The sequence below is a fragment of the Paramisgurnus dabryanus genome, chromosome 1 (assembly GCF_030506205.2).
Source record: "Paramisgurnus dabryanus chromosome 1, PD_genome_1.1, whole genome shotgun sequence".
NCBI lineage: Eukaryota > Metazoa > Chordata > Actinopteri > Cypriniformes > Cobitidae > Paramisgurnus > Paramisgurnus dabryanus.
The window spans coordinates 46618662-46646657 of record NC_133337.1 but is presented as its reverse complement, the minus strand read 5'-3'; the positions used below and the strand labels follow the sequence as shown (position 1 = coordinate 46646657).

The following is a 27996-nucleotide window of genomic DNA, read 5'->3' as shown; positions in this document are numbered from 1 at the left end:
CTGGGTTAGTTTTAACTCAAAGTTGGGTCTAAAAAGGACAAATCCATCTGTTGGGTTAAATTAACAAAATGTGGGGAAGCTTCCCGGACAGGATTAATCCAGGACTATGATTTGGTTATTTTAGCAGATTATAGTTTTTACAAAAATACCTTATAAAAACAATACTTGTTTGCATCATGAGACAAAACAATGATATGTGTTAAGATATGTCAGTGCAAGATGTTTTTAAATTGAGGCAGCTCAAACGTGCATTTTAGTCTGAGACTAGGATAAGCCGAGCCCAGGAAACCGCCTCAAAGGGGTGGTTTCCCAGACAGGGATTATTTTAAGCCAGGACTAGTCGGCCCTATAGTTTAATTAGGAAATATAACTAGTTTTAACAAACAAGCCTTACTAAAAACATTACTTGTGTGCATTTTGAGGGAAAACAAAGGGCACTGATGTATTTTAAGACATGTCAGTGCAAGTTGTTTTAAGTTTAGACAGCTCTTCTAGTCTAGTCTAATCCCTATCCGGAAAACCGCCTTAAAATGTTTTGACCCAACTATAGGTTAAAACAACCCAGCACAGGTTATATTACAACCTAACGGCTGTCCTTTTTGACCCAACACTGGGTTGAAAATAACCTGTAAACATTTTAACCCTTATTAACCCAAAAATGTCTATATTTAAACCAACCATGGTTTCAACAACCCAGGATTCTGGGCTAAAACGTGCTGGGTTATTGTCAACCCATTGTTGGGTCCCAAACAATTCAACCTTTTAACCAAATTGGTTTAAAAGTTTAAGAAAGACGTTCTGTGTACTTGCAAACATGAAAAAGGTCATTTTAACCTTGAACGCACAGCTACTGACAGGAATACATTACCTGTGTCCGAAACCGCTCCCTATCCACTATATAGGGCACTATATCGGGTGTCGGCCATTTTGTAGTGGTGTCCGAATACCTGGGTGAACAACTTTATTCCCTACATTCGTTCACTACTTTTTACCCACAATGCACTCTGATTTTGAGGGTACATTCGATATTTCCCATGATGCAACGGGAGACGTACTGGAATCAGCTGAAGGATACTGACAGTAAGCACCAAAAATTTACGTTTATACACTTTTGTTAATTCTTGTTTTCAGTTCTTTTCCACTTTTTGAAAATAAACAAATAAAAAAAGATTTGCGATTTCTTTTATTTAAAATCTAATACACATTTTTATTAAACAATAAATAAACAACAGTAAATAAATATGAAAGTTGTTTTGTTCTCTTTATTATCTATTAATACAATAAACATGACAAATGTGACAAACAGTAAGAAAGTAAACTTTACCATTTTACAGTAAAACCAATAAAACCACACAGGCCTAAGGTTTATGAAGAATCTCTGCGACAGCTCTTTGATGCATGATATTTACGTCAGTGTCCGCAATCACTCGCTCATTTTCATTTGCTTCTTCCCCATATAGTGGACTCAATTGTCATTCCCTATATAGGGAATAGTGAATGAGTGAACGAAGGAGCGGTTTCAGACACAGCTATTGTCATAAGCACTTCTTAACTATAATTAAAAGTAAGCAAGTAAGCTTTCATTTTTGTAAACATTCACACATAGTTTTAATGAGTTGCTGTTGTTTATGTAGTGGTCTGTGCTTAGCTGATAATGCTAATCAGACTTTTCCGGTTCCCAGAAGACCCCTTCACTGCACCCCAAGCGTCCTAGTGACTCGATTCGCTCCTTTCCAATTTCCGGCCATAGCATTCATTAAACAAATATGCTTATATTCAAAGGAAGAACCGTGAAGCGTAATCTGTCACGGTCATGGTGGAGGTAGATTGTGTTTTAATAACACACAAAAAATGGAAAATTTAGAAAGTCTGTGAGATGGCCGATTAATTTACTCCCACAGAAAGCAAACTGCTCATTAAACACCACACAATTCGTGTTAAATGGTTCCTGTCTGTCCCAAATTACTGGCTGCTAAGTAAGGAAATCGTTCGCTCTTTCCATTTCTGTCCTTTTCTCTCTCCATCTCTAACCAGCAATTAAAACCTCAATTTCCTGTCTTGTTCGTCGTCCGATGTTCCCTCCTACCCCCTCAACTCCTCTTTATCAAAAACGTTTACACGTACTACACGAAGTAATGGAGTGAGGTGCAGTAAGTGTAATGAGTAGAATGGATAACGGTTTTAGATGAGGGCTAAAGATGAAAGGTGAACCGGGTAAGGCCCTGCACCGAACCGAGAGAGAGAGAGACATTAAACTCTGTTGACTCACCCACACTATAACTTCCCCCTCTGAAGGCTACGATGACCTTTACAACCTTTATGCCCACATACAAACTCAGAACTCTCTGTCCTAACTTACTAAACCAAAATAGAAATCCTTCCTTCCTTCCTTCCCTGTCAATCTACTGATCTTACTGGGTGCCAATGGCACACCAACCCAGACACAGTTTGAGGAGACGGACCACTTGCAAAAGAATGAGTGGGGAACATTGCAGCGGTCAGTGTGGCCGTCGTGGTAAAGGAAGTCGGTGGGTTAAAGGCGTTAACATAACGGATGTGATTTATTTATGACACCTACCACACTCTATAAATGGCTGGGTTATTTTTTTTTTGAATGTGTAAAATGTATTTTTAAATGTATTTTTAATGAGTTAATAATGCACAGTACACATGCTGTGTCAAAAATTATCCAATGCTGGGTTGTTGTTATGCAACCATGGGGTATAATAACCCAGCAGTTCAATTTAAACAACCCAGCATTGGGTCAATTTAAACCCAGCGGTGTGCTCTGTTAATTATTTACCCATTATGGGTCAAAAATAATCCAGTCATTTGCAATTTCTGTTTTGATAGTAATGTCTATTGCATTATTTTCTCTAGATCACACATCTTAGTGTTACCTAGCAAATACCTAGCAAATGGCGTCATGACAAGTTAAGCTACCAAGAGGAAATTATTAAAGAATATGATAAATATGAAAATTTGTATACTCACCCTCATGTCATCCCTTATGACTTCTTATCATTAGTTATACACAAGCGATTTAATATTAAAAATGTTTCATGTTATGTTATATGGGGGTCAATATCATATATATATATGTTATAATAAAGGCTAGATGTCTCGCCAGTGCTGCTGGCCAACGGAGGTCGACGTCCACACCTGGCGGCCATCTTGTCTCAGTCGGCTCTCTCACTCGTAGCGTTGTGTTTTAATGGTGCATGTACTTTTAAATAACCATAACTTGCTCAATTTTCTACCGAGTTTCAAATGATTTGGTTTGTTATAAACGTCAGAGATGTACCTATGACACTGCATGCTTAGGAATAATGTTCATGAAACATGTTCAAGCATCCAGAAATATTGCCACGTTAATAACGTTTGTAAGAAACCAAACCATTTGAAAATCGGGAGAAAATTGAGCAAGTTAATGTTATTTAAAAGTACATGCACCATAAAAACACAATGCTACGGCTGAGCGAGCTGACAAGATGGCTGCCGGTGATGACGTTAGAGACTTTGCCGTAAGACATCTAGCCTTTATTATACATAACTATGGTCAATATCCTTAAAGCACACCCATTATCCATTGTCAAATGTATTTTTTGTCACAAACGCAAGATCCAATAAGATTTGATGTTAATAACGTGCCGCTAGATGTGCCATACCATGAGAGCGATTCGAGAAATCATACGAGGAGTCTTCTTTCAAATCGCTCACTACATAAGCTGCGTTTCTATTGCAGATATTGCAAGAAGTCATTCCAAACACATTACGTTGACTGAGGCATTATTTTTAACCAAAAGAGACGTAAGAGTATTATACAAACATTAAACCAAGAATACTCCAAGAATTTGTGAAATACTCCTTTTACCGATTGCTTGAAAAACCACCTAATGCAAGCGTAAAACTTTTTACGATATATGAGAGTTTTGCATTCCATTGGCCGTATTTTTAAGTTGCAATGTCAATTTGTGCAATTTAAAGGGTAGTGGAAACGCAGCTATACTTTGATGTCATCCGCAAGAACCGATAGGCAGATGACATCAAAGTACCGCGAGAGCTATTTGAGAAATGATTCAGAAAGTCTGATTTCGAATCACTCTCGTGGTACTGTGATGTCATCTGCCCTTACGGCACCGAATGAAGTACGAACAAGGCTTATCACACCTTTTAAATTTACATGCTGATCTGTATGTTTCCATGGATACATGTATCTATTGCTAATTGAACTCAAAATATTAATAGCTCTCTCTCACAAACATATGATTTTTCTTCTGAAAACATTTTAAACCATGGAGTCATCTGCAATACTTTAATCACTGTGAAAAAAAGTTTTGTCAAATCAACATATATTTTTATGTTACTTTAACTCAAAAAAATTAAGTTAAACTATTTCAACTTGATTTTATAAGTTATGTCAACTTATAAAAACTTATTAAATAGTAGGTTGAATTGACTTGCAAAACCAAGTTGTTTTAACTTCATGCTGCATTTTTTACAGTATGTCTTTTTAGTGATTTATTGTTTAATATAAAAGTATTAATTTGTTCTCAGCTGAGTAAAGGAAGTCATACGCATAACATGAATTTGAATCTAAATTATGAGAGGATTCTCATATTTGTGTGAACCGTTCTTTAATTGTTAATTTCTTTAAAAGTTATAACGATGCAAAACTTATCAAATTTTTTACAATTGCTATTATATTTAAACCTTGGACTTGCATCCATCCACAGTTGTATTGCAAAGTCTGAAAAATAATAATCCTGTTCCCAGAGTCTGAGCATTTGCTCACGGTCTTCTAGGAAACAAACCACACTTGATCTTAAACAATGACCACAAAGAAGACGCGTCCAGCGCGAGGATATGGAGAGGGTGGGGAATGTCCTCCCAAAGGGAAAACAAATTTCCAGGAAACCTTCCTTTCTGCTCTATTAAAGAACCGTTTCCACAGACACTTCCATCAGTGTTTATGCAAGAGAGGAAGTCATTGCTGTTTACCTAGCTTGTGTAATTGTTCCTATTCATAGCCAAAGATCTGAGAAATATCAGCGGGAGATGGTTATGGCGTGGTGTACATAAAGGACGCGGCAGCAAGTTAAACAGGATGACACAACAGATGTTACGCCACAGTGAAGCCACGCAGTGGGGCTCTGCCTCGTTTCAGTTACATCTAGTAGGTTGTGTAAGCAAAGAATCATGCCTGGCTTGCTTATTTTCACTCAGTAACATTTCTTAAAGTTTCATGTAATGAGATTTATAAGTGAATACCTTCACTTTGAACACAGATTGGGTCTTATCATGAAGTTAACTATGTAAGATGCTTTTCTGCATCGTTGCACACCCCAGTCTTCTTTAGACCCCCTTTTTGGTGTCATCTCTTCCTCTCATTCTGTGGGGTCCCCCGCCCTTCCTGATTGCTCTCGAGGGATGGGGCCCCAGTCGCCCGGCCCCCCACGCTGTCTCCTCAAAGCAGGACACTGGCCAAACTGGTGGGATAGGACAACAGAATTTGGCAGGACACAGTGGAGAACATTCAAAGCCAAGCCAAAATGCTAAAACCCTGCCAGGATATAACGGGGAGTGACGAGAGCTAAGCCAAGAGATAACTTTGGCCCTTGGATTATACTTAGTATGTGGGACATTATAAGGTTTATGTGAGTCTGTTGTGTCAGCTGGGCTTTAACAAAACAAATCTAAAGTGTGTTAAAGGGGAGCTGCTGAGTTTGGGTGGATTTCAGGTTTACAATAAGTAGTTGTTTAATGCACTTTGCTTGACAAGCTCCTGTGTACCCAAAGAGCCTGGAAAGTAAGCATACACTACTAGTTCAAAGTTTAGAAATGACGGAAATGTTTACAGTGAACTTAAAATCTTTTTAAAATCTTAAATGTTTAAAATGACCATGTAGACACAAATGTAGGTGTGACAAACTTATACATTTCTTTTATTAGAAAATTAAATCAAAACATATTTTTGAAATAGATGACTTAATGTGGGTTCACACCAGATGCGAGTTCAACTATTTGCGCGAGTAGATTATATACAAAGTCAATGCAAAGACGCGATCAGACGCGTCCTCGCGTGGGGCGATGCAGCGAATGACGCGATATGTCCAAGTTGAAAATATTCAACTAAAGCGAAAAATTCGCATGACATGAAGTTAAATCCCGCGATCTAGAGCGACCAACGCGATCCCCCGCATTTGGTGTGTACTTAGCATTAGACTACTATTGAATAAAAAGCAGCCAATAAGAGTCTAGAATAGATGTGAACCCTAAAATTGTTAAAAATTCATCTCATGGTGAAAACTCAAGATCGCTTTTTGATAAAATGCCACAAGTAAGATTTTGCAAAGTCTGACTACACTGATAATAAAATATAACAGATTTCATTTATTTTGTAAGCTTTAAGTCACAACACAATTCCTATAATTATGTCTTAACGTCTTTTGATGAGTTTATTATTATTGTATAATGTGGAAAAATATAAAGAATGACTGTTTCCAAACTTTTAACTGGTAGTGTACATCAAAACATAGCTGTGATTTCTTTATACTGCTTGTTTCCTTAATATATAAAGGAATAAATAAACACGTTTTAAAATATCAATCATGCATGAAGTAGGTCATAGTGTACCATCTAATAAAAGGTGTTTTCATCTTTTAAATCTGGCATAAAAAATAAATCACAAACACCCAACACATGCTTGTACAGGGAAAATTCATGACAGCTTTAAAGTCTTCATCTGAAAGGTTTCCGAGACCCCTTTGAACCCCCGCCCCTGTCCTTTCCTCTCATCTCCTCAAAAGTAGTTTAAGGAACAGAGGCGCTGCACAGCTTTCCCATCTCCATGGTTACACACCCCCTCTGGGGTCCTCCTGGAGATTTTTGTGCGTTGTTGTTCCTCAATTTTGGCACACAAGAAGTCTCAAAAATAAGAAAACGAAGAGAACAGAAAGCTTGGTGTTAAAATACAAATGTGATGAAAAGATATTGCGGGAGATGCATTCATTATGACATCACAGTCATTTCCAAATGATCCTCGGGGTGCCGGGCTCTATTCTGCAGCTTCTGGTTCTCTTCAGCACTGTGGGTTGTCTATAAGAGCCCTTCCACTGACCGTGAATGGTCTTTTTGTTGGGGAACAGTGAGCCATTTCTGCTCCCACAGAAAGCTCTGGGTAATTTAGTGTGGATGCCAGGAAGTCTGAGCTCACAGAATGACAACAATGGCAAACGTTATTGCTCCACCTCAAGGGGTGGAAAAGAAAGAGAAAGAAAAAATTAGCTATGGTGATGGAATTGTGGTTCGACGTCCTCCCACACTGTGAATTCCTCTTAAATCCCATGCGAGGATAAGGCAATCTTTATAGTGCTAAACAACCAATTGTGCTTTCAAGCATGCATCACAGGACATGGTTTATTGTGGCACATGGCTCAGTGTGGGGCGGATCTTTTGCCCACAACACTAACAACAACAAAAAACAAAAAGTTTCAGTAAAGGGAACTTTTTGTTTGCAGACTTTTGTTCTTGAGTGACATCTAGTGGACAAACATCTCAACTACAAATGAGACTCTGCACTTTTAAAGCAACACTAAAGAGTTATTGCTCTTTGCTCCCCCTACAGGTTAGAAGCGTAATTGTTCATTAGCACTGTCGTAAATACTGCAGCATAGCTGGCTCTGATTGGATTGTAGGTCTGCCGTAAAGCAAGTTTTTGTAGTTTTCACTCGAACTACAGGACCACTACCCGACGGTTGGAAACTTCTTTAGTGCGGTTTTGGCCGATAGAGGGCTGCAAAGCGAATGTGAAAATGCCATTCACCCTGTTTTGAGTGGATGAACCACTGAAACTTTTTTGGAAACGTTATTTTAAGGTAAAAAAAACTCTTTGGTGTTGGTTTAATATTTATATAAGATATTATATAAAATATTGTTACCTCATAACACTGCATATTATTTACATAAGACAAAAGTGTTTAACAGAATTTACATAGATACACCAATCTATCGAAATACATTTTACATTTACGCATTTTGCTGACAAAATTATTCTACAATACATTTCGATTAAAATATTTGCATTAATTCTGTTATAAATTTTGGGAATGATTTATACATTTTATCTTGTGTAATTTGTATAAAGTTATAACGTTAGCTTTACATTGTATCAGTATCAAACGCACGTGGTCATAAACTGTCGTAAAAACAACCGCTTTTCCGATTTAACAACCATTAATTAATTTAACCGATATAGCCTTATGTATTAAATGAGCTGATATCATTAAAAATATTTTTACTTTAGCAAGTGAATGTGTATGGCTTCAATACACATATTTTTTGTTGAAATCAATCGTACTACGATTTTTACGGCAGAATTACGTCAGCGGTGACCTTTCGCTTTACGGCAGAGCGGCATGTGGAGGTCAGAGATGTAACCACGACCAGAAACAGAAAACTATACTGATCTTTAAACGTTAGCACTGAATAAACGGTTTTGCCAACCACAAAAACACAACAAGAAGAAGAAATATCAACATCGGACAACTTATGACTGTAATATCTACGGCATTAAGAAGAATATAATCGCTCGGCCAAGTTGTGGATCTCGGTAACGTTATTTACACCGTGAGTCAGGCAGGAAATCATCTGGTCAGCTTTCTGTATCACATCTAAAGAAATGGATAATAATAATTCACCCGGATCAGGAGGGCTAAGAGGGGGTTTGGGAAGCCTCTTCGGCGGAGGAGCACCCGAATATTCAAATACTGAGCTCGCAGGAGTACCATGTAAGTAATGGCGATCTGTACTGATTTTAATCATAAAAACTCAAGTAGTGTGTCTACACATTTCTGACAATAAAAAAATTGAATGTTATATTTCCATTTTAAGTGACTGGTATGAGCCCTCTTTCGCCCTACCTCAACGTTGACCCTCGTTACCTTGTACAGGTGAGCTCCTGACATTTCTGTATTCCGTTGTAGAAATATATCGATCTTCACAATAAAGAAACTCACCTTATGTTTAAATGATTGTTAAACGAGACTATGGGAGATGTCATAATGGCTCCCCAGTGAAGAGTGAAACCAGGCCGAAGCAGAAACCCTTGATCAGTAAAAGTGAAAAAGCTTGCCTAACATACACAATGATCAAAGCATTGTCATGAATGATGGACTGTAAGTTAAAACACAGAAACACACGTGACAACTTTGCCTTTTTGCTGAGATGTAGATCTGTTTGTTTAATATTAAACATATAAATCTTATTTAATATTTGTTTTATTTAAAATTTAGCTTAAACTCTTTTTTTTATATTTGGCAGGCACTTTTATTATCCAAAAATGCTGTATAGAATGACATTTTACAGAATGAATGTACTGTAACGGTTTATTCTTTGTTTTATCTAATGGTGACGTAATATAAATGTAATATTGTGAAAGTGCAAATGAGACAGGCACAGATGTCTGTAATGTGTTTAAGAGCAGTTGTGTCACTTTTGTGTTGTTTATCTTTCTTTCCAAGGACACAGAGGAGTTCATTTTGCCAACTGGGGCAAATAAAACGCGTGGTCGCTTTGAGCTGGCTTTCTTTACCATTGGGGGATGCTGTATAACAGGTGAGGCCTATCTCCATGCAGCCTGTGTTCGGTCTTATGATTATAAATGCACCATCTTTATTTTAACATTTTGATGTTGTTTTTTTAGGTGCTACTTTCGGCACACTAAATGGGCTCCGAATGGGTCTGAAGGAAACGAGAGACATGCCGTGGTCAAAACCCAGAAATGTACAGTAAGTGTGTCAACTTTTGTAAATACTGGGTTCCCACTGGTCCTTGAAACCCTTTAAAGTTTGTGAATCTGGGGGGAAAAAATTCAAGGCCCTGGGAACGAGACATTGCGTCTCCCTTGCCATACTTCCTGCGTCCCTATAACGCCATCTTTTTCAGATAGCGATGTACTTCTTGGCTCCTGCCTCACCCTTTCTTTGTGGTTAAGCCTCACCATTGGTTAAATTTGATATACACATTCAGATGCACTTACCCTTGGAGGCGTCCTCAAAGTGTCACCGCAGTGATGCAGCGCGACAATGTATCTTAAAACACGGTTCCACGCCGTGGTTAACTTCAAATTCAAGGACCTTTCAAGGACTTTCCATGTCCAATACCCTCAAATTCAAGGTTCCCACTGGTCCTTGAAATCCTTGAAAGTTTGTGATTCTGGGGGAAAAAATTAAAGGGCCTGGGAACGAGACGCTGCGTCTCCCTTACCATACTTCCTGCATCCCTGTAACATCATCTTTGGCAATATTTCAGATAGCGATGTACTTCCTGGCTCCCGCGTCACCCTGTCTTTGTCATTAAGCCTCACCATTGGTTGAATTTGATATACACATTCAGATGCACTTACCACTGGAGGCGTCCCCAAAGTTTCACCTCAGTGACACAGCGCGAGTTCCCTCAAAAGGGAACTGTAAAAATGTATCTTAGAAGGTAACACGATGTAACCTTGCTCTCACTTGAAATGTGCCCCACAGTTAGTCCTTGAATTTGAGGTATTGGACCTTGAAAGTCCTTGAAAGGTCCTTGAATTTGAAGTTAACTAAGGTGTGGAAGGTAACCAGTCTGCTTCCTGCTTCGCTACTGTTCGGATGTGTTAACTTGCGCTCTGTGCTTTGCGCTTTTGCTTTTTCGTTTTTATCTTTTGATTCAACTGCCAGCAGTTCAGTACAGTGCTCAAACTAAACAATTGGGCACTTGCACTAAAACTACAAATTCCTGGAACTATATTGATATTTGGAATCTTCAACAACTTGGGGAATCTGTCATAGCGATCTACCAGTCTGCTATTGCCGGCACTTGACAATCCTAAAACAGGACAACACAGCTGACCACAATCAAACATAAGAAAAAAATGCAACTTACAGTATTTATGATTCACTTACAAGCCATCTTATTTTAATAAAGAATTCATCTTATTTTAATACCCCATCAGGATTTTGAACATGGTCACACGGCAAGGAGCATCTTGGGCCAACACGCTAGGATCTGTGGGTAAGAAATTTGCTTTATTCACCTCAATTTGTCATTACACAATGATGTATACACCTGTTAAACGTTGCTTTTGATCTCAACAGCTCTTCTATATAGCATGTTTGGTGTTGCCATTGAGAAGGCCAGGGGGGCAGAAGATGACCTCAACACATTAGCGGCTGGAACTTTGACGGGTTTGCTCTATAAATCCACAAGTGAGTCAGTCACATTGTTTAAAGTTTAATGAATATGATCCATCTCTTTGTTGCACTGAATAAAACATAATCGATATTTATTGTGTACAGGTGGACTCAAAGGAGCTGCCAGGGGAGGCCTTGTTGGTTTGGCAATGTCAGGACTGTATGCTCTATACAACAACTGGGATCACCTGAAGGGGGCGTCACCTTCACGTTATTGAGCATGACGGAGAGCTCAAACCATGGACTTATTTTGACTCTAAGCTCATTTTTAGCCTTTATCACCAACTCATCTTCCTGTTCAAACTTTTGGAAAAGCATCTGTTTCTTATTGAGTGAACCCATGGACCATCACATGTACAGGCTTCTTTAGACGTTTATTGAGTATAAAATATTTAATCGGCGGACCCAGATCATCTACAGATGTAAAATGCTTTGCTTGGAATTTGCTGTCAATAGAAAAATCATTATTAAGTCTTATTGATTTGTTGTTTATGTATGTGTTGCGGTTGACATCAGTTGCAGCTCAGTCCAGATGGTCAAGAAACACTGTGTCCTTTAAAGGGATAGTTCACCCAAAAATGAACATTTTGTCATCATTTACTCACACTCATGTTGTTAAAAACCTGTATACATTTCTTTGTTCTGATAAACACAAAGAAAGATATGTTGAGAAATGTTTGTAGCCAAACCTTTTATGAGCCCCATAGTAGGAAAAAAGAATACTACGGAAGTGAATGGGGCTCACAAAAGGTTTGATTACGAACATTCCTCAAAATATCTTCATTCGTGTTCATCAGAACAAAGAAATTTATACAGGTTTGTAACGAAACGAGATGACAGAAATTAAATTTTTGGGTGAACTATCCCTTTAAGTTTGATCTGTTTTCGTTGTGCACTGATGATTAAAATGTTGTCAGTGGTGGTTGGGTTAAAATTGTGTAATTTGTTTGTACATAACTGGCCACATCAGCTCTGCTAAAATCTAAAATAAAAAACATTTAGAGTTTACTACAGTAACAGTGTTTGCTGTGTGTTAATGATCAGTGTTTTTTTGCATCTTTTTGCACTTGAGTTGAGACAAAGAAATATAGCATGAATTCATTTATTTGTAATGATGCACATTAATTTAACATTATTGGTGTTTAAAATTGTAAAGATAAAATAGTTTTTGGTCTTGTTTTACACCTTTATTTGAACAGTCAAATAATGTATGCTGTGTAGAATGACATATTACAGAATTTATGTTTTTACTGTTAAGGTTTATGATTTGTTTTACATGTCTAATTATACACATGTGGTTACATTTTGCAGAGGGAAAGCATTATAAGAAATTCTTACATTGATATGTGACATATCTGTGCAATCCAGGCTAAAATCTTGTAATCTAATGATGAAATTAGGAGCATCCAAAGTTTGATTTCACATGTCTTTGACATGACCCTAGTCAGTATTAAAGATATCAAGGTTACATATTCACAGAATGTTCTTTACATTCACTGAAAAAAAAAAATTCATTCAATTTTTTTAAAGTAAGTGGTTGCAATCAATTTATTTAAGCTACATTTTAACAAAAGTATTTTATTTTTCTAAAAAAAAAATTTTTAAATGTAGCTTAAATAAATTGATTTCAACCAAATTTGTAAATAAAATGTACAACTTTTTTCCAGTGTTATGTAGGATGATTTTATATAGGAACAGGTTTTAGCTGGGTTTTCTCAGGCAGGGTCACATGTTGTTTATTATTTATCAATATATTCTAATATCCAGTTAGTACTGAACTTATATTTTATGCATTAATTAAATACAATAACTAATTTTTGTTTCTTTTCCAAGCTATGTTTGGTAATTTACAATTTAAAGGTGCACTGTGTAGATTTTTAGCAGCATCTAGTGGTGAGATTGTGAATTGCAACCAACTGCTTGGTCCACAGCTCACCCCTCCCTTTCGAAGCGTATGGTGAAGCTACGGTAGGCGTCACAAAACAAACATGTCATTATCTGAGATAACCTAGTGACAAAACACGCTCTGTAGAGCAGATTGTCCATTTAGGGCTACTGTAGAAAATGACGGTGACTTCCATGTAAGGCCATCCACAGTGTATGCAAATAAAATGGCTCATTCTAAGGTAATAAAACAATACAGTTCATTATGTAAGGTCTTTATACACCACTGATAATATAATGTATATTATATTGCATTTACGGCATAAGATCCTTCTAAAAGATACACAGTGCACCTTAAAATGGGGACTCCAGTTTCAATCTTCTATGAGAATACCTGTTCTCTATACAGTGAAACCCATTGCAAAATGAGACCATAGCAGGTGTAATAATATAAGAGATTGTCTACTTGACCATCAAAGCACTTAGACTGAGCAATGGACTGCCAAAGAGAGGGGGTATCTGTATGATGAATGTGACTTATAACAGCCAGGATTTATAGATTGCTGAACACCAGGTGATCTGTGGAATTTAGCTGAAGCAAAAAACTTTGTAGTTGAGATACTAAAGTCAAGCCCTGAAAAATCTAACATGCATGGTGAAGAAATGACCTTGAAAGCGGTGCAGACTACCCTAACTTTTGAGGTTGTGTTGTACACCTTTCCACATCCACAACAGGAGGACTAGATCCAGACAAGGACATAACACTATCACAGCTCTTCCTGCACCAGCAGATGTTTGCAGGGAATTCTGGGAAGTGGGAAATCAGTGCAAGAAGATATCCCTAATGCGTGTGGCCTCTATCCACGGGATGTAAGCCGCGGTGCGAGTGAAGACACTGGGCTTGTTCTCCACCGTGCATCCGATGGGGCCGAAACTTACAACGCCATGGACTTCCCAGCGGTCTTGCCCCACCTGACACAGCAGAGGGCCACCAGAATCACCCTTAAAAATTGAGAGCCACAAAAAGAGTGGAAGTTAAACATGAATAAAGATTGTGTTCATCAAATTAAATCCCATAAATCAATTTTCTTACCTGGCAGGCGGCGGGCGTGCCCTCTGTGTCTCTGAACCCAGCACAGATCATGGAGTCCCTCACTCGGTCACCCCAAAACTTCTTCTGTTTGCAGGTCTTATGGTCAATGATGGGGAGTCGAGCTTGGTTCAGCGTCTCAGCCAGCGACACATTTTCTTTCCCACCTGTTGATTTATTATTTGAGTAAATGATTTTCTAGATTCTCCCACCATCTAACCAAGTTTTTGTTTTGTTTTTTACCTCGTGTGTCTCCCCAGCCGGTTACCCAGCAGTAGTGTCCTGGTTTCAGGTTGGTCTGCTTGCGCGGCAGGCAGGCGTAACGGATGAAATCAGTGGTTTGGATATCCGTGGCGGCTTTGACCAATGCGATGTCGTAATCCAGCTCACTGTGGGCCGGATAACGAAAATGCTCGTGTCTGTAGATCCTCTTCACGGGAAAAAAACGCTCGGCGGACTCCGATCTCTTCAACTGGTGTTTACCCAAAACAATACGCCAACTACCAGGGTCCTCTGCTTTTCCCCTTTAGGCAACAAAACACACCCACTCATTTTCACCCATTGTATGACTCTGTGTTTTTTTTAAACAGATCATGTCTTACTTTTGAAAGCAGTGTGCCGCAGTGAGAACCCAGTTCTTGTGGATCAGGGTCCCTCCGCACACATGTACGTAATGTTTACTTCCCCTAGGACGAACCTGTGAAACAGATATAAGTGACTGCATTTGAATTGATCCAAACAATCTGAGGGTCATTTCTGGAGTCATTTACCTGCAGTGAAACTTGCCATGGCCAGGAGTGAGGTCGGGCTTCATTGCCTGATACGATACGCTCAGCTGTGTTTGGTTTGAAATGAGCCAGGCCACAGTCTTTTGGCCAATCTAAAAACACAACAACAGTTTTGTCAATGTAAATAAAACACTGCAATAAATTGTTTATAAGCTTAGTATTTTTGTTAAAATAAATTGAGGTGCATCGATATATGCTGCAGCTATGCTTCTCTGAATTAATTACAGTGAAATGCCGCTACATCCAAAAGCCAGAGGGCGCTCTCGTGCAAAAACTCAATATGCGCTGCAGATGAAGAAACACACACACGCAGCTATGACACGCAGCTCCAGGAAATATTTATATTGTTGTTCTTCAAACCTCTAAGGTATTTGCATGATAATAAAGAATATGTATAATGATTATGTTTGACGAGTGTTGCTTTTTTAAATGCATGTTATAAACGACTCAAACTAACAGTGATTTCAGATCAATAAGGACTTTGTGATTAAAAGCCGTAGTACATGAAATAGCTGTGAATAATATCGCCCGTGCGATTCAGAATAGTTATCACCCACATATTATTAGTGTATATCGGTATTAATCGTTGCACCCCTATTAAAAATGAAAACACCGCTCCAAATTTGCATCCATGTCGATATCATACTCTGTTCTGCCAGAAAAAAATTGGTCCCTAGCTAGTAACTGTCATAGACGCAGTACCCTTTCAAGAAGTACACCTAAATAGTTTATATTAGTACCTAAAAGGTACAAATTGGTACCAAAGGGTGCAAATTAGTACCTTACAGGTATTGGTACCAAATGTTTACATATCTGTGCCTAAATTATACATTTTGTGACCTTTTTAAAGGGTACTGCCCCAGTGAGAGCTAGGGACCTTTTTTTCAGTGTATCATGGTGCCTTTTACAGTAAATAATCTTATCTTGTTTTAACAATATTTACTGATAAAGATAATAAAAGTTTATCTGTTTTGAAGGCACACCGATTTGCCTTGAAGCAAATTAATGTTATAATTGAAATCAATTCATACTTGAAAAAAATGTGTAAATGTAGGTTCATCCCACTTGAAAACCTGACTCAGTTTTTTCTCACCAAGATGAAGAACTTTGTGCCGTTGAAGACGACTGGGGTTGAATGCGTGGATGGAGGCCTTGTCCAGCGCCAGACCCAGCTGTATCAACAGCAGTAGAAAATATAGGCTCCTTACCCCCATGATCATACTATGTGTTGCCTTCTGAAGACTACCCATTTATATCATACCTAGCACAGAGGCTGTTATTTGTCCTCTCCACACCTCTGTCACTGGGACAAAGCATTTTAACAATGCCCCTCCCTGTCCTGGATTTTTCTGGTGGGGTGGCACAGAGTTTTCAGAAAAAGCTGGTCCCATAGGACCATGGGAGTGCTATCAGCATTTCCAGTCACTTGCCACTGTGCAAAACAACTCACCCAGAATGGATTACCAGTAGCCTCCTTATGGTCACGCCATACACGCATACAAACGACTGTTATTCAACCTCTACATGACCTTCACTGCCTTTTTAATCCTGGAAGGACACAGTGTTAAACCCTGACCTTGTGTTGTTTATGTATTCATTTTATTAAAGATTACCAGGAGCGGTTTATCTTTTTTTCCAGATGGAAAGTGATTTACAGTTCCCTTACCAACAATCCAGTTTGGAGGAAATTGCAATTAGGCTACACTACCAAAAAAACGCAAAGGTTTTGTAAATATAAAAAACACAAAAGATACAGCAAAGTAGTACAGATTTATACAGTATCATTTGTGGAATTTGTAGCTCAGCTGGTACAACATTGTGTTGGCAGCGCAAATGTTGTGGGTTTGATTCCCAGGTCATACAAAAAAATAAATAAATTTCTCTGGCCAAAAATATGTTTTAAATATATGCTAAATACATTTTATAGAAAGTAAAGCTTAATTAAAAATGTTTTTGAATTTGACAATATTATTTTGTTTTAACCTTCATATATTAACATATATTTCAAAATGTATTTCAGGGGCAACAAACACATTTCTAATTTTACAACCCATACAGCAAAAATATATTTTTCTTTGCCAATATTTGTATAAAATGTATAAAGTATAAGTATAAAATGTATAAGTATGTATAAATAATATATATATATTTGCAGTTGAAAACATATTTAATTTTAATCTTTTCAAACCTGTTATGTTTACAGGTTTGCAACATACAAAGTTTTTCATTCTGTGTGTCGTGAATATAAATGCATTTATTTATTTAGTTATATATCAATATATTTCAAAATATAGCCTACATAAATGGCCCAAAAAATATAACTGCAAAAATATTGGTTAAATATGGTTAAACATATTTCAAAATATATTTTTAGTACATATATTTTTGGGCCATTTTTGCATATTTTAAAATATATTAAAATTATTATTATTATTATTATTATTATTTTTGCCGAATGGGACATTGCAATAAGGTTGTATTTTTTGTTAACATTAGTAAATGCATTAGCTAATAGGCTAAACTAACATTGATCAATGCAGTTTTTTAGCATCTTTGTTAATGTTAGTTAAGTGTCAATACAATATTGTTCATCTTAGATGAGCATAAAATAAGTTAACAGTTATAGCTTTTGATTTAATGTATTAGTAAATGCTGAAATTAACATGGACTAAGATTAATGAAGTATGCCTACTGGTCATTGTTAGTTTATGTTAGCTAATACATTTACAAATGTTAACAAATACAAACATACTTTAAAGGTTCTGTATACGTTGAATGCACTGTAAGTCGTTTTAGATAAAGGTGTCTGTCGAATGTAGAAATGTAAATAAGATTGACAGCATCACTAATATGCAGTAGTGTTTCATTACCAGCAGAGGGCGCAAGAACCTGAACGGAGAAATGCAGGTATATCTAGCTTTTATGTTGATATTAAAAAAAAACGTATTTGTTCGTGTGAACATATGTTATAATATTTATTATTTTGTTATAACAAGTTATTTATTTTTCATCAATATACAACTGAACAAAGTTTTTGTGTGTCGTTGCTCGGCGGGAAACGTTGGAGAGTGGACTGAGGAGCTTGGAAAGAGTCAATAGCAGGGAATGTGCCTGCTCATCCAAACGCTCAAAGGGTCATGGAAATATCCAGGTCAGTCTACTGGAACACAGTTCATTAAGTTAAGCTGGACCTTCTCACATGTGTTCCTTTTCTTTGTACTCTTCGCAAACAAAGAGAAATTTCTGTGTCATTTGGCAACAAACATCATATAGAGTTACACACTGTTTTTCAGTAACTACCAGACATTGTTTGCCAAACTCTTTATTGTCGCTCATACATTTCAAGACATTCAGTATTCGAAATATTAAAACATTAGTGTAGTTTTTCTGTATATAAATCGTTTATCATTATACTGTAGGGTGTTGATCCAGTAATCTGTTTTTAAATCACAATGTTCTGGTCCAGAAAGAAAATCAGATATGCTTGCCAAAGAAAAACAAAAGGGATGTATGCAGCACATATTTTTGATTTGGTAAGAAAATCTGGAGATTTACTTACATACCTACAAAAAAGGGGCTGCATGTTTTATTTTATTGAACATAATGTGAAATGACTAGATTACCACTTCTATAAACGTCACAAAAACTGACTGATTTTATAATTAATATAGCATACAGTATTTGATCAAAAACACAGTGACAATCTTACACAGAGTGTGATGAGTCATTTTAGCTCTAGAAACTTTATAATAAACAAACTTTGTAAGATTATGTAATAGGGCTGCTTGATTATGTGCAAAATCATAATCACGATTATTTCAAACGATTGCTCAGTGACTTTAAAAACATTATTTAACCAAAGTAAGTGGGTTTAATTTATATTTTAAAGGGACCCTCCACTTTTTTAAAAAAATCTTTCAATAGCAGGGGACTATTTTGGGCACTACGTAATATCATTGCGCCTCCTGCAGCCATGTTACGGCAGCAAAGTCCTTGATTATTACGCCAGAATGAGAGTATAGTTCCTTGCCTTATCAGCCTAGAAAATAGCAATTTTAATTTTCCGTCGGTCTTAGTACACGATGTACCTACAGAAGCGTCAAGTTTTTAAATAGGAAAAATATTAAAACTCTTTGGTTATTTTTGAGCGTGATGCTAATGGTCTAATCAGATTCAATGGATTGTGCTAAGCTATGCTAAAAGCAGTGACAGCCGGTGACTTCTTTTATCGAAGGCGCTCAATGCGAAGTTCGTCACAACATGTATGTAGCCTGTCATGTGTGTGGTTCGTAATTTCAAAATATGTGTTCTGTGAGTCGAGTGATTCTATGTGCATCATGTGTCTTGTCAAAATAAGTGCCTGCTGCAGACGCGTCTAGAGAGTTTATGATAAAACAAACGCTCGCGTTTGCCAGATACTTGCATAATCTCATGCGTAATCAGAGTTTACTGTTAAGGGAGTGTCTTGTGTGTATTTTGTGAACGTGAGCGTCTCTTTTATTATAAATGGTTTTGACGTGTGTACAGCAGGCACTTATTTTGACAAGACACGTGATGCACATGGTTCACATGACGCAACAAACACACATTTTGAAAACACAAGCAACACACATGACACCCCAGACACATATTTTGAATTTGCGCCCCTCCGATGAGCAGTCACGATCCGCCGCTGGCTAAAAGTGGTAGTGTCTGACCCAGAGATCAGCTATATGGATTCAAAAATGGTAAGAATCAAATTAGCATACATGAGTGTCCCTTTAATTGCAAATTAATTGTTTTTTAATTTAATTGTTCAAATCAAAAATTTAAATTCAAAATTGATTAATTGCACAGCCTTATTAAGTAACAAAAATGTGGTAGAAAATGTGACCCTGTCTGTGAAAACCCAGCTAAAGTTATTTTTTGGAGATTTGACTGTTTTCTACATAAAATCATCATAAATAATGTGTAGAAATGTTTGTGAATAAATAACGTTGATATCTTTAATATTGATTGAGTAAGATCATGTCAAAGATTGAAATCAATGATTAAAATCTGACTTTGATGCTCCAAATCTCCTCATCATAAGATTATGAGACTTTAGCCTAGATTTCACAAACAAGGTCACACATAAAAAGGCTGGCTCATAATGGGCCAAAATAGCATTTAGCCTATACACTGGTTCTTAATACTTTTTAAAATCCAAATGTGTGTGTTATCATTTGTAATAGATTGAGGTTGTCACTGAGCATCAGAACAGAACTGGGCATTAGCTGTAGTTTATATTAGACCACAGATTAAGTGCAATAACACTAACCTTGAGTCTATATTTGTTAATCATGGTCTGATAGGCCTGATAAGAACCCAGCTTTACACACCCACAAACCTCTCTAGTGTTTATATTTTTAGCTCTTTGAATTGATCTGGCTTTGAACACGAATCAGTATTTTCGGATCGCAGAGAGCGAGAGATCATGATAGGTTTTTACATGCAAAAAGAGCATTGTAGTTATTAAATCAATATAAGATGTGACTCAGTCTGTAAAAACCAAGTTAAGTCATTTGTTTGTGATTTACTGATTTCTACATAAAATCTTTTTACATAATGTAAAGAATATAGCTTATGTACTATAATATACTATTATATTAAATAATATAATGTAACCTTGATATCTTTAACTCATTCCCCACTACTCTGCTGCTGCTCTGTGCCCGTGCCCTCCGGATTTGTCATACGTCACTAAGAAAACTGCGTACACTACGCTACTACTCTCTCCTGAATACAGAGGAGTCTAAGATGGCGGCGCTACCGGAAGGTATTTATTTTCATTAATAAAGTTTTAAATATGAATATTTCTACAACAACACCGCCCGGATTACCCTCAGAAGACCTTTGTTTATCATCCTGGAGCCGTTTGGATTTAATTTGTGAAGGATGGACGCACTTTTTTTTGGACTTGAAGGTCGTGGACCCCGTAACATTACATTTAATCAACTGAAAGATCTAAAACATTTTCTAAAATATCCGAAAATGTGTTTGTCTGAAAAACGATGGACATATGCAACCCGGACAGCTTGGGGGTGAGTAAATCATGGGTTTACTATAATTTTTGGCCGAACTATCCCTTTAATTAAGTATTTAAACATACAAATAAGTCGGATAGATTAAATTGGTAAACGTATTTGGCATGCTGTCCGGGGAGAGGGATCTGAGCTTATCTGATCTGAGAGTATCCCCCCCAGGTTTAGGAAGTAACCTGGTAAGTGAGAGGAGACGGGGTGGTGGAGGGATTCTTAAGACTGTAGAGAATCCTTAGGTGAGTTTGACTGTGATTATATATGGGCTTGCCTTATGCTGATTGGGTAGATATGTTGATTTTCTGATTGTAGACAGCTGGTGACACTTGAGTAGCTTATTTTAATGTGTTCCTCTCGAACTACGTTAATAAAACATCATTATATTTAAAATGAAAGAACAGCCCCTCTGCTTTTAAACAAATAAACTGAAAAAAGTTTCACCCATCTTCATTTGTTCTCTTTTTATAACCTCTCAAATATGGTTAGGTTTCTTCAAAAATATAATATTTTGAGCAAAAGCTGAAATAATAGCATTTTTGTAAAATCAATTTTTGTTAGAGATCAGATTCAGAACTATGAGAAAAAAAAACCATGAAGTTTACAATGTTGTAGAATTAGTTAATGCTTCAGTTTTGTATAAATTAGGTTAGATCGCCCCCTAGTGGATAATAGCAGAATTATAGATTACGGTAAAAACTCGTCAGGGAAGCGTCATTGGCAGGGGAAAATTTTCTCTTAATTGACGAGATAACTTGTCAATGGCAGGGAAAGAGTTAATATTGACTGATTTCACAGACATTTTTCACAAATAGTCAAAGAAGCGGCATTTACATTTCTGATACAGTAGTGTTTTAAATTTGTGAGACTAAAACACAAAGGGATGCATTATCTGGATGCACTAGGTTGACTAGAACTATTAAGTTTTGGGATTTTACTCAAGGGAGCCCTTTGGGATGTATGAGGGAATGCAATAAATTTAGAATAGACTTGTGGTATCAAGTCTGGTCGTCATTGCAGTTTATTTTGGCCAAACAATTGGACAGGAAGAAACCATCTGACAGACATTTAAAGCGACCAACCAAAGTCTATTTTGTTTATCTGAAACACCACAAAAACAGAACAACTCCAAAAACACAGTAAAACAAGCGGAAAGAATGAAAATGTTTAAAAGTAATAAGTATTGATTATTATACAGACATAACTTAGAATATACAGTTCATAGATATCAATTTTATTTGCTATTAAATGAAACAAACCAAACTCCACCAACTCTGTTGCCTTGTAGTAAATCATTTTGGGACAGGGCTTATAGTAGTAGTCCCAGACTAAAATGCTTATTTGAGAATTCTTAACTTTAAACAGCTTGCACTAACATATCTTAAAATATATCAGTGCCCTTGTTTGGTTTCAAGATTCACACCTTATCCTAGACAGTGAAATGGCGGCTATTGCTTGCTGGGATACAGCCAGACAAAAACCTTTATTTTTTAGAATTGTGGTGGTCTTACCAAGGCTGAGACTAACTTTAAGGTTTCCCTGGATGATCACTTTTCTGCTGTTTGCAGATCTAACCACCAAACATTTTTAGCTTTTGATTCGTGCTATTTAAAGAAGATCAACATCCAGCATAATAAAACGTATGTTGCACGAAAGATGATCTAAAAGGTACTTTGGAGACAAGAAGGCCATATTTGAATGTACAGCATGTACACACCGCAATCTGTAAACACTGAACGGTAGCTTTACCGTTATCACCAGGCCACCTGCTTCAGTCTTCTAGAGTACTAGTGTTAGAGCAACATGCTGAACTGCGCAGTGACCTTATAATTCCTTCGCTCTTCTTGCGTCTCCTGGACTGCAGCGCCAGGCCGTTGACTGTCTCTGAGGATTCACTCCGAGCAGCTGCGGCAGCTGCCGTCTCTTTTATTTGCAGCTCCAAATGCTTCTGGATTGCAAGGCCAAGTTCTTCAGGGTCCACAGATGCACCGTACACCTCCCATGTCATACCCTCAGCATCCCATTCAACCTCTTTCACAGGGGTCCTGTGACAATTGCGATCTGTTGCCACACATGCATCCAAGATAGGGTCTGCTCTTAAACTGATTTCCGGAAACAGGTGAGAAAAAGAGGAGCCAAGGGAATTGGAGGACATGGTCTGCACGCCAACATCTCTGAGTTTATGTTCAGACGTCATGGTGGTGGCATCTTTTGTTGTCCTGTTATAGCCGTCCTGATCTGGCCGGTCGATTCTAAGGCAAGAGGAGTTCTGTCCATGTAATTCAGATCCACAGCAGTGTACGGCACTTCGACTGTCCAATCTGGTTTCGCTGACTGAGGATACAAGTGGTGGAAAACCGAGCAAACCGGAATGAAGCAGAGACCTTTGACCTGCACACGGGCTTCCTGTGCAAGCTGGCCTTGATAGCAAATGTCCAGGACAAGGAACGCCACTGCACACATTCCTCAAGCAGGTGGTGTTCATCACGTGACCGGCACAGGCAGATCTGCGGCATGCTGTTAGATGTTGGCTTTCACAGTTACTCGGAGTGTGGTCCACTGTATTCGCTACCTTTCCCACTGAAGAACCCATTCTGCAACAACTGCATCCGGTGAAGTTCTCCGCAGGTCCGCAACATTGACAGTATCCCTCCCTGCTCACCAGACCCTTCATCCTTAGATCCCTATTAGTGGATGGTGAGCATGGCACTCTTCTATGAGTCTGATTTTGTGCAAGGAGTAGATCTTGTGTTAGAGTCCTTCTGGGTGAGCCTTCAGTGACGCTCCAGGGTCTTGCAGTTCCTCCATGCCAGATAACACTCTCTGGAGTGCTGTTACCACTACACATACTCCCTTGTTCGTAGTCACACAAGGTCACAGGGACTCTCGTCGCTGGTCCGCCCATACTAGCGGGCCTTACTGTGGAGGCAGTGCTGCTTACACTCTTATGTAAATGCTGGTGGCACCATGGCACCTCTGTGTGTTGAAAAGATCCACTCCCCATTTCTGTGGAGCTTTTGGATACAGAAATGATTGGTAGTTCATGGTCTTTAACCTTTTCACCATCTACAAATCCAAGGCTGATGCTTGGGAGGTAGATCTCAGATGTTGGGTGTTTTCCTTCCTCCATTGTGAAGTGTCTACAAAAGAAGAAAGACAAAATATTTACATTAATGTTGACATTTTTAATTTTCAGTGCCTGTAAAAAAATTACTATACAATTCATAATTTAATGGTGTATTTGCATGACCCTTATATGTACAAAATTAAATTGCAAAACAATAATAAGGGCGTAGCTCGATGACGCTGTGAAGGAGTGTGGAATTATGGGAGATGTAGTCTTTACCTTAACTGGGGATTGAAGTCAAGCCAATGGAAATCCTAAATCATGTTTATGGACGACGAAGATAAATTAAGTTTTACTTGATAGAAACAACAAGATAGTTGTGTGCTAGATGCTACAACCACTATTTTACTGTGACGCGTGTGCCGTTGTGTAGATCGATCAGTGTATAACGTCAAAGTATTGCAAGAGCGACTTAACCGTATTGATTTTGTATAGTACTGCTTAATCTCCAAGTCAAACACGCCTATGATTTCTAAAATGTGACCTCGTATGCGAGCATCATAGAACACTTAGATATTTACAAAGAGTATAAAACTTATTAAAAGCTGTGTTTAATTGAGTTTTAATTCAGAATTGTTAGATTTAATCACCACATATCTTTTGTGCAAACGGGAAAGGCTTTCTTTTAGTTAATGTGAAGGTTTGATAGGTCTGCACCTGACGCAAGCATCTTGAGGGACTTCGCACTTGTAAATGTGTGAGAGGAGGGAAAGCTCTCATTTCTCATCTATTAGCTGGCGGCAGTAAATCTGAGTCTGTAAGCGTCTCAACTAAGCATCCAAGTATTAGATGGTGCAACAGGCGTAACATTTTTCACAAAGCTGTGGCGGGGTACATGATCTCTGAAAGCCAGTGTTGATATTTGAAATAACCTTAACAAAGACGCCCCTACCCCAATAGAATCTGGACTTTCATTTGATAGATCCGCCTTACACATACGCAACCCAGGCAACGATGTCCGTTAGTTGACATGCCCCTTACTGCTGATTGGCTACAAGTGTGTTTTGATTGTCGGCCTGACTCCCTTTTCCAAGCGTTTTTCAGAAATCATGCACTCCGCCTTTAAGCCTGACGTAGTGCTTACACCCAACTTTTTTACATCTAGCTGGCGCAACCAGCCAGAATACTAAACTCAACTTCAGTCTTAAAATCATTAGATACAACCTGGGCCCCTGTCACCTTTGCTTAGGAGCACAATAATCCATTTCAGTGATGCTTTCATTCCACAAAAGTGGTATGTTGGATGATATGAACTCTCCTAAAACAATTGAAAATCTATTAAACTTCAAATGATTGCTGTTGAAGCATGTGTCCTTGGTTATTTTAAGCCATCATTTTCATTCAAGCACTGGTTTGAGAAAGTGCCCTAGAGAGCTTTGAGTTAATGTGTGGCAGGCCTGTTCATGTTTACATTGCACGTTAGACACCCGAACAGATTTTTTTTGGCAACACTTTTGGGATTGCTGATGGTCTGTCACTCCCTACTGTCAGCACACACATGCAGTACAGCTAACTCATATGTGGCATCCACACTAGGCACACATTAATACTGTATGACACAAACCTATAGCAGTTTCTTGTTATTTGTCATTTAGTTGCAAACATTATTTATTTATTTGTATGCATTTGGCAGATGCTTTAATACCAAACAACTAACAGTGCATTTAAGATATACTTGTATCAGTATGTGTGATGTGTTTCATGGGAACCGATGAAAACCAATCCGTTCAACCCTTTGGAGCAAAGGCAAAAGAACAAAAGTGCCATTTCAATAACCCTACGATTCCTAAGTCAGGTGTACAGATTTGTACAATTGCACCATATAAAACAAACTTCTTAATAGATTTCTGTAGAATTGAAACATGTTACATTCACAGACTATCAAACTGTATAGGTCAGTGGTAAAGCATTGCTTTATGGGTTCATACACACATACTGATAAAAATATACTTTAGCTGTGTCTCAATTCAAATTCTGGGTCCTTCGAAGACCGTGTCCTCGAAAGCGATTACTCGTTCTTTGGAGGTCGTAGTTTCTGAAGTCCACGAAGAGAACTGAAATGAGACGCCTTCAGAGGGTCCATTAGTTTCGTCACCTGCTAAACGTGCCCACGCACCTGTTAGTGGGACAGAGCGGAGATGTTTCTGACTTATTAGATTAAATATGGAACCATACAAATATTTATTTTATTTTAGATAAAATTTAGATATGACGCGTTGATGTAGATTAAAGATGCGTTGTGTAACTTTTAGAAGCCCGTGTCTCTTGACAACAATGCAATATAATATACATAACTATATTATCAGTGGTGTATAAAAAGACCTTACATAATAAACGGCATTGTTTTATTACCTTAGAACAGAGTCCTGCACGGGTCCATTTTTGGAGACCCGCTCCCACCCGTACCCGCAAAGTTCAGCACCAGATCTGACCTGCCACCCGTGATAATATCAAAATTAAATCCGTACTCGCCCAGACCCGCACACGCATAAATCACACACGCTAAAATCATTCCAATTAAAGTGCTTTATTTTTTACTTATTTTATTTTATTTTTCTCTCAACTAGTGTTGTAGTCAAGACCACCTAAACCGAGACCAAGTCATGACCAAGACCAAGACAGGCAGAGATCGAGACAAAACCAAGACTTTAAAGGGTCGAGACCAAGACAGGCCGAGGCCGAGACCAAGTCAAGACCAAGACCAGTGCAAGTCACTGCATTAAAACACTTAAATGTGGAATATGCATTTGATTAGGCACTTCTTTTCTCTGTGCGTGCCTGCGTGCGTGTGTGTATGCCATCAGAGACAGGGGCGTGCGTCATGCACCAATTTTAATGTAACACGATCAAAACACTATCAAAACGGCGAAAAACTCCGAAAAGTGACAAGGATGCAGCACAGAATGGGGGCAACTGCCCCCTCAGTTTGAATGGGCATGTCGCCTCTGATCAGAGAAGCTGATAAAATAATCAAATGCATTGTAGATATGTGGGAATTTCTGAGTCCTCTTTGTCTGAGACCGAGACGAGACCGAGTTAAAAAGCGGTCGATTCCAAGACAAGACCAAGACCTTTAAAAAGTGGTCTTGAGACCGGTCTCGAGAACTAAAACACTACTCTCAACATCACATCAGAGTCATGAATGGGCAAATGAAACGTGCTAATGTGCGCTTTGTATTGCGCCATTCAAGTAGCCTACCATCGGCACCTAAATAGGCTATGGAACCTGATAACTATACAAAATAGACCTATTAATGAAAAAAAGAACAAGAAAAAATACAACCTACCTACACATCCCCTGCTGTGCTCCTACAAGTCTCGTCTCTAAATGCTTTCTAAGAGAAGACGTTCCCAGCTTCTGGCTAAAAACTTTCTGCAACTTCTGCAACGCTTGCTCCAACTAGGCTACGAGAAGCATCAACAAAGGTCGCAGTGGTGGTGACATGATGGTCAAATGTCATATGTTGCGCGTGTAATTTAGACATAAAAATATTGCACATATATTCATTCGCGCTACAACCTGCCCGCACGAAGTTAATTTGCCCGTGAATTTTAGGAATGTCACAATCCACCCATTTTAGACACTTTTATGTGGGTTTCCATGGGTACCTGCGGGTACCCGACCCATTGCAGGACTCTGTTGTTGAGTTGTTTTTATCTAAATACACCATCACCTTACATGGAAGTCGCTGTCAAGTTTCTACAGTAGCCCTAAACTAACTGTTTACAGAACACGTTTCGTCCATACATTGTCTCAGACGGCGATGTGTTTGTCCTGTGTCGGCTACCATATGCGTTTTAAAATTGAGGGGCGAGTTGTTGG

The 27996-nt window shown here is 38.1% G+C and overlaps 3 protein-coding genes across 6 annotated transcripts in view; 1 reads left to right on the top strand and 2 right to left on the bottom strand.

Moving 5' to 3' along the window:
- Positions 1-8384: 8384 nt before the first annotated feature.
- timm23a (translocase of inner mitochondrial membrane 23 homolog a (yeast)) lies at positions 8385-12268 on the top strand. The gene is made up of 7 exons (XM_065262827.2): positions 8385-8789; positions 8893-8951; positions 9522-9615; positions 9704-9788; positions 10991-11049; positions 11133-11243; positions 11334-12268. The coding sequence occupies exons 1-7, from the start codon at positions 8681-8683 to the stop codon at positions 11444-11446; spliced, it is 630 nt and encodes a 209-aa protein (XP_065118899.2). The 5' UTR covers positions 8385-8680; the 3' UTR covers positions 11447-12268.
- A 493-nt stretch (positions 12269-12761) lies between these two features.
- LOC135744594 (elastase-1) lies at positions 12762-16957 on the bottom strand. The gene is made up of 6 exons (XM_065262825.2): positions 16084-16957; positions 14973-15082; positions 14805-14899; positions 14446-14726; positions 14206-14369; positions 12762-14114 (listed from the first exon to the last, which is right to left on the bottom strand). The coding sequence occupies exons 1-6, from the start codon at positions 16238-16240 to the stop codon at positions 13935-13937; spliced, it is 987 nt and encodes a 328-aa protein (XP_065118897.1). The 5' UTR covers positions 16241-16957; the 3' UTR covers positions 12762-13934.
- Positions 16958-18035: 1078 nt separating this feature from the next.
- Positions 18036-27996, bottom strand: part of LOC135744591 (uncharacterized) — a 22688-nt gene continuing 12727 nt past the window's right edge. For all 4 annotated transcript variants that reach the window (XM_065262821.2, XM_065262818.2, XM_065262820.2 and 1 more), the window contains one exon: positions 18036-24186. In XM_065262821.2, coding sequence (XP_065118893.2) covers positions 22818-24176 — 1359 coding nt within the window. In that variant the 5' untranslated portion in view covers positions 24177-24186 and the 3' untranslated portion in view covers positions 18036-22817. The remainder of the gene's footprint in view (positions 24187-27996) is intronic.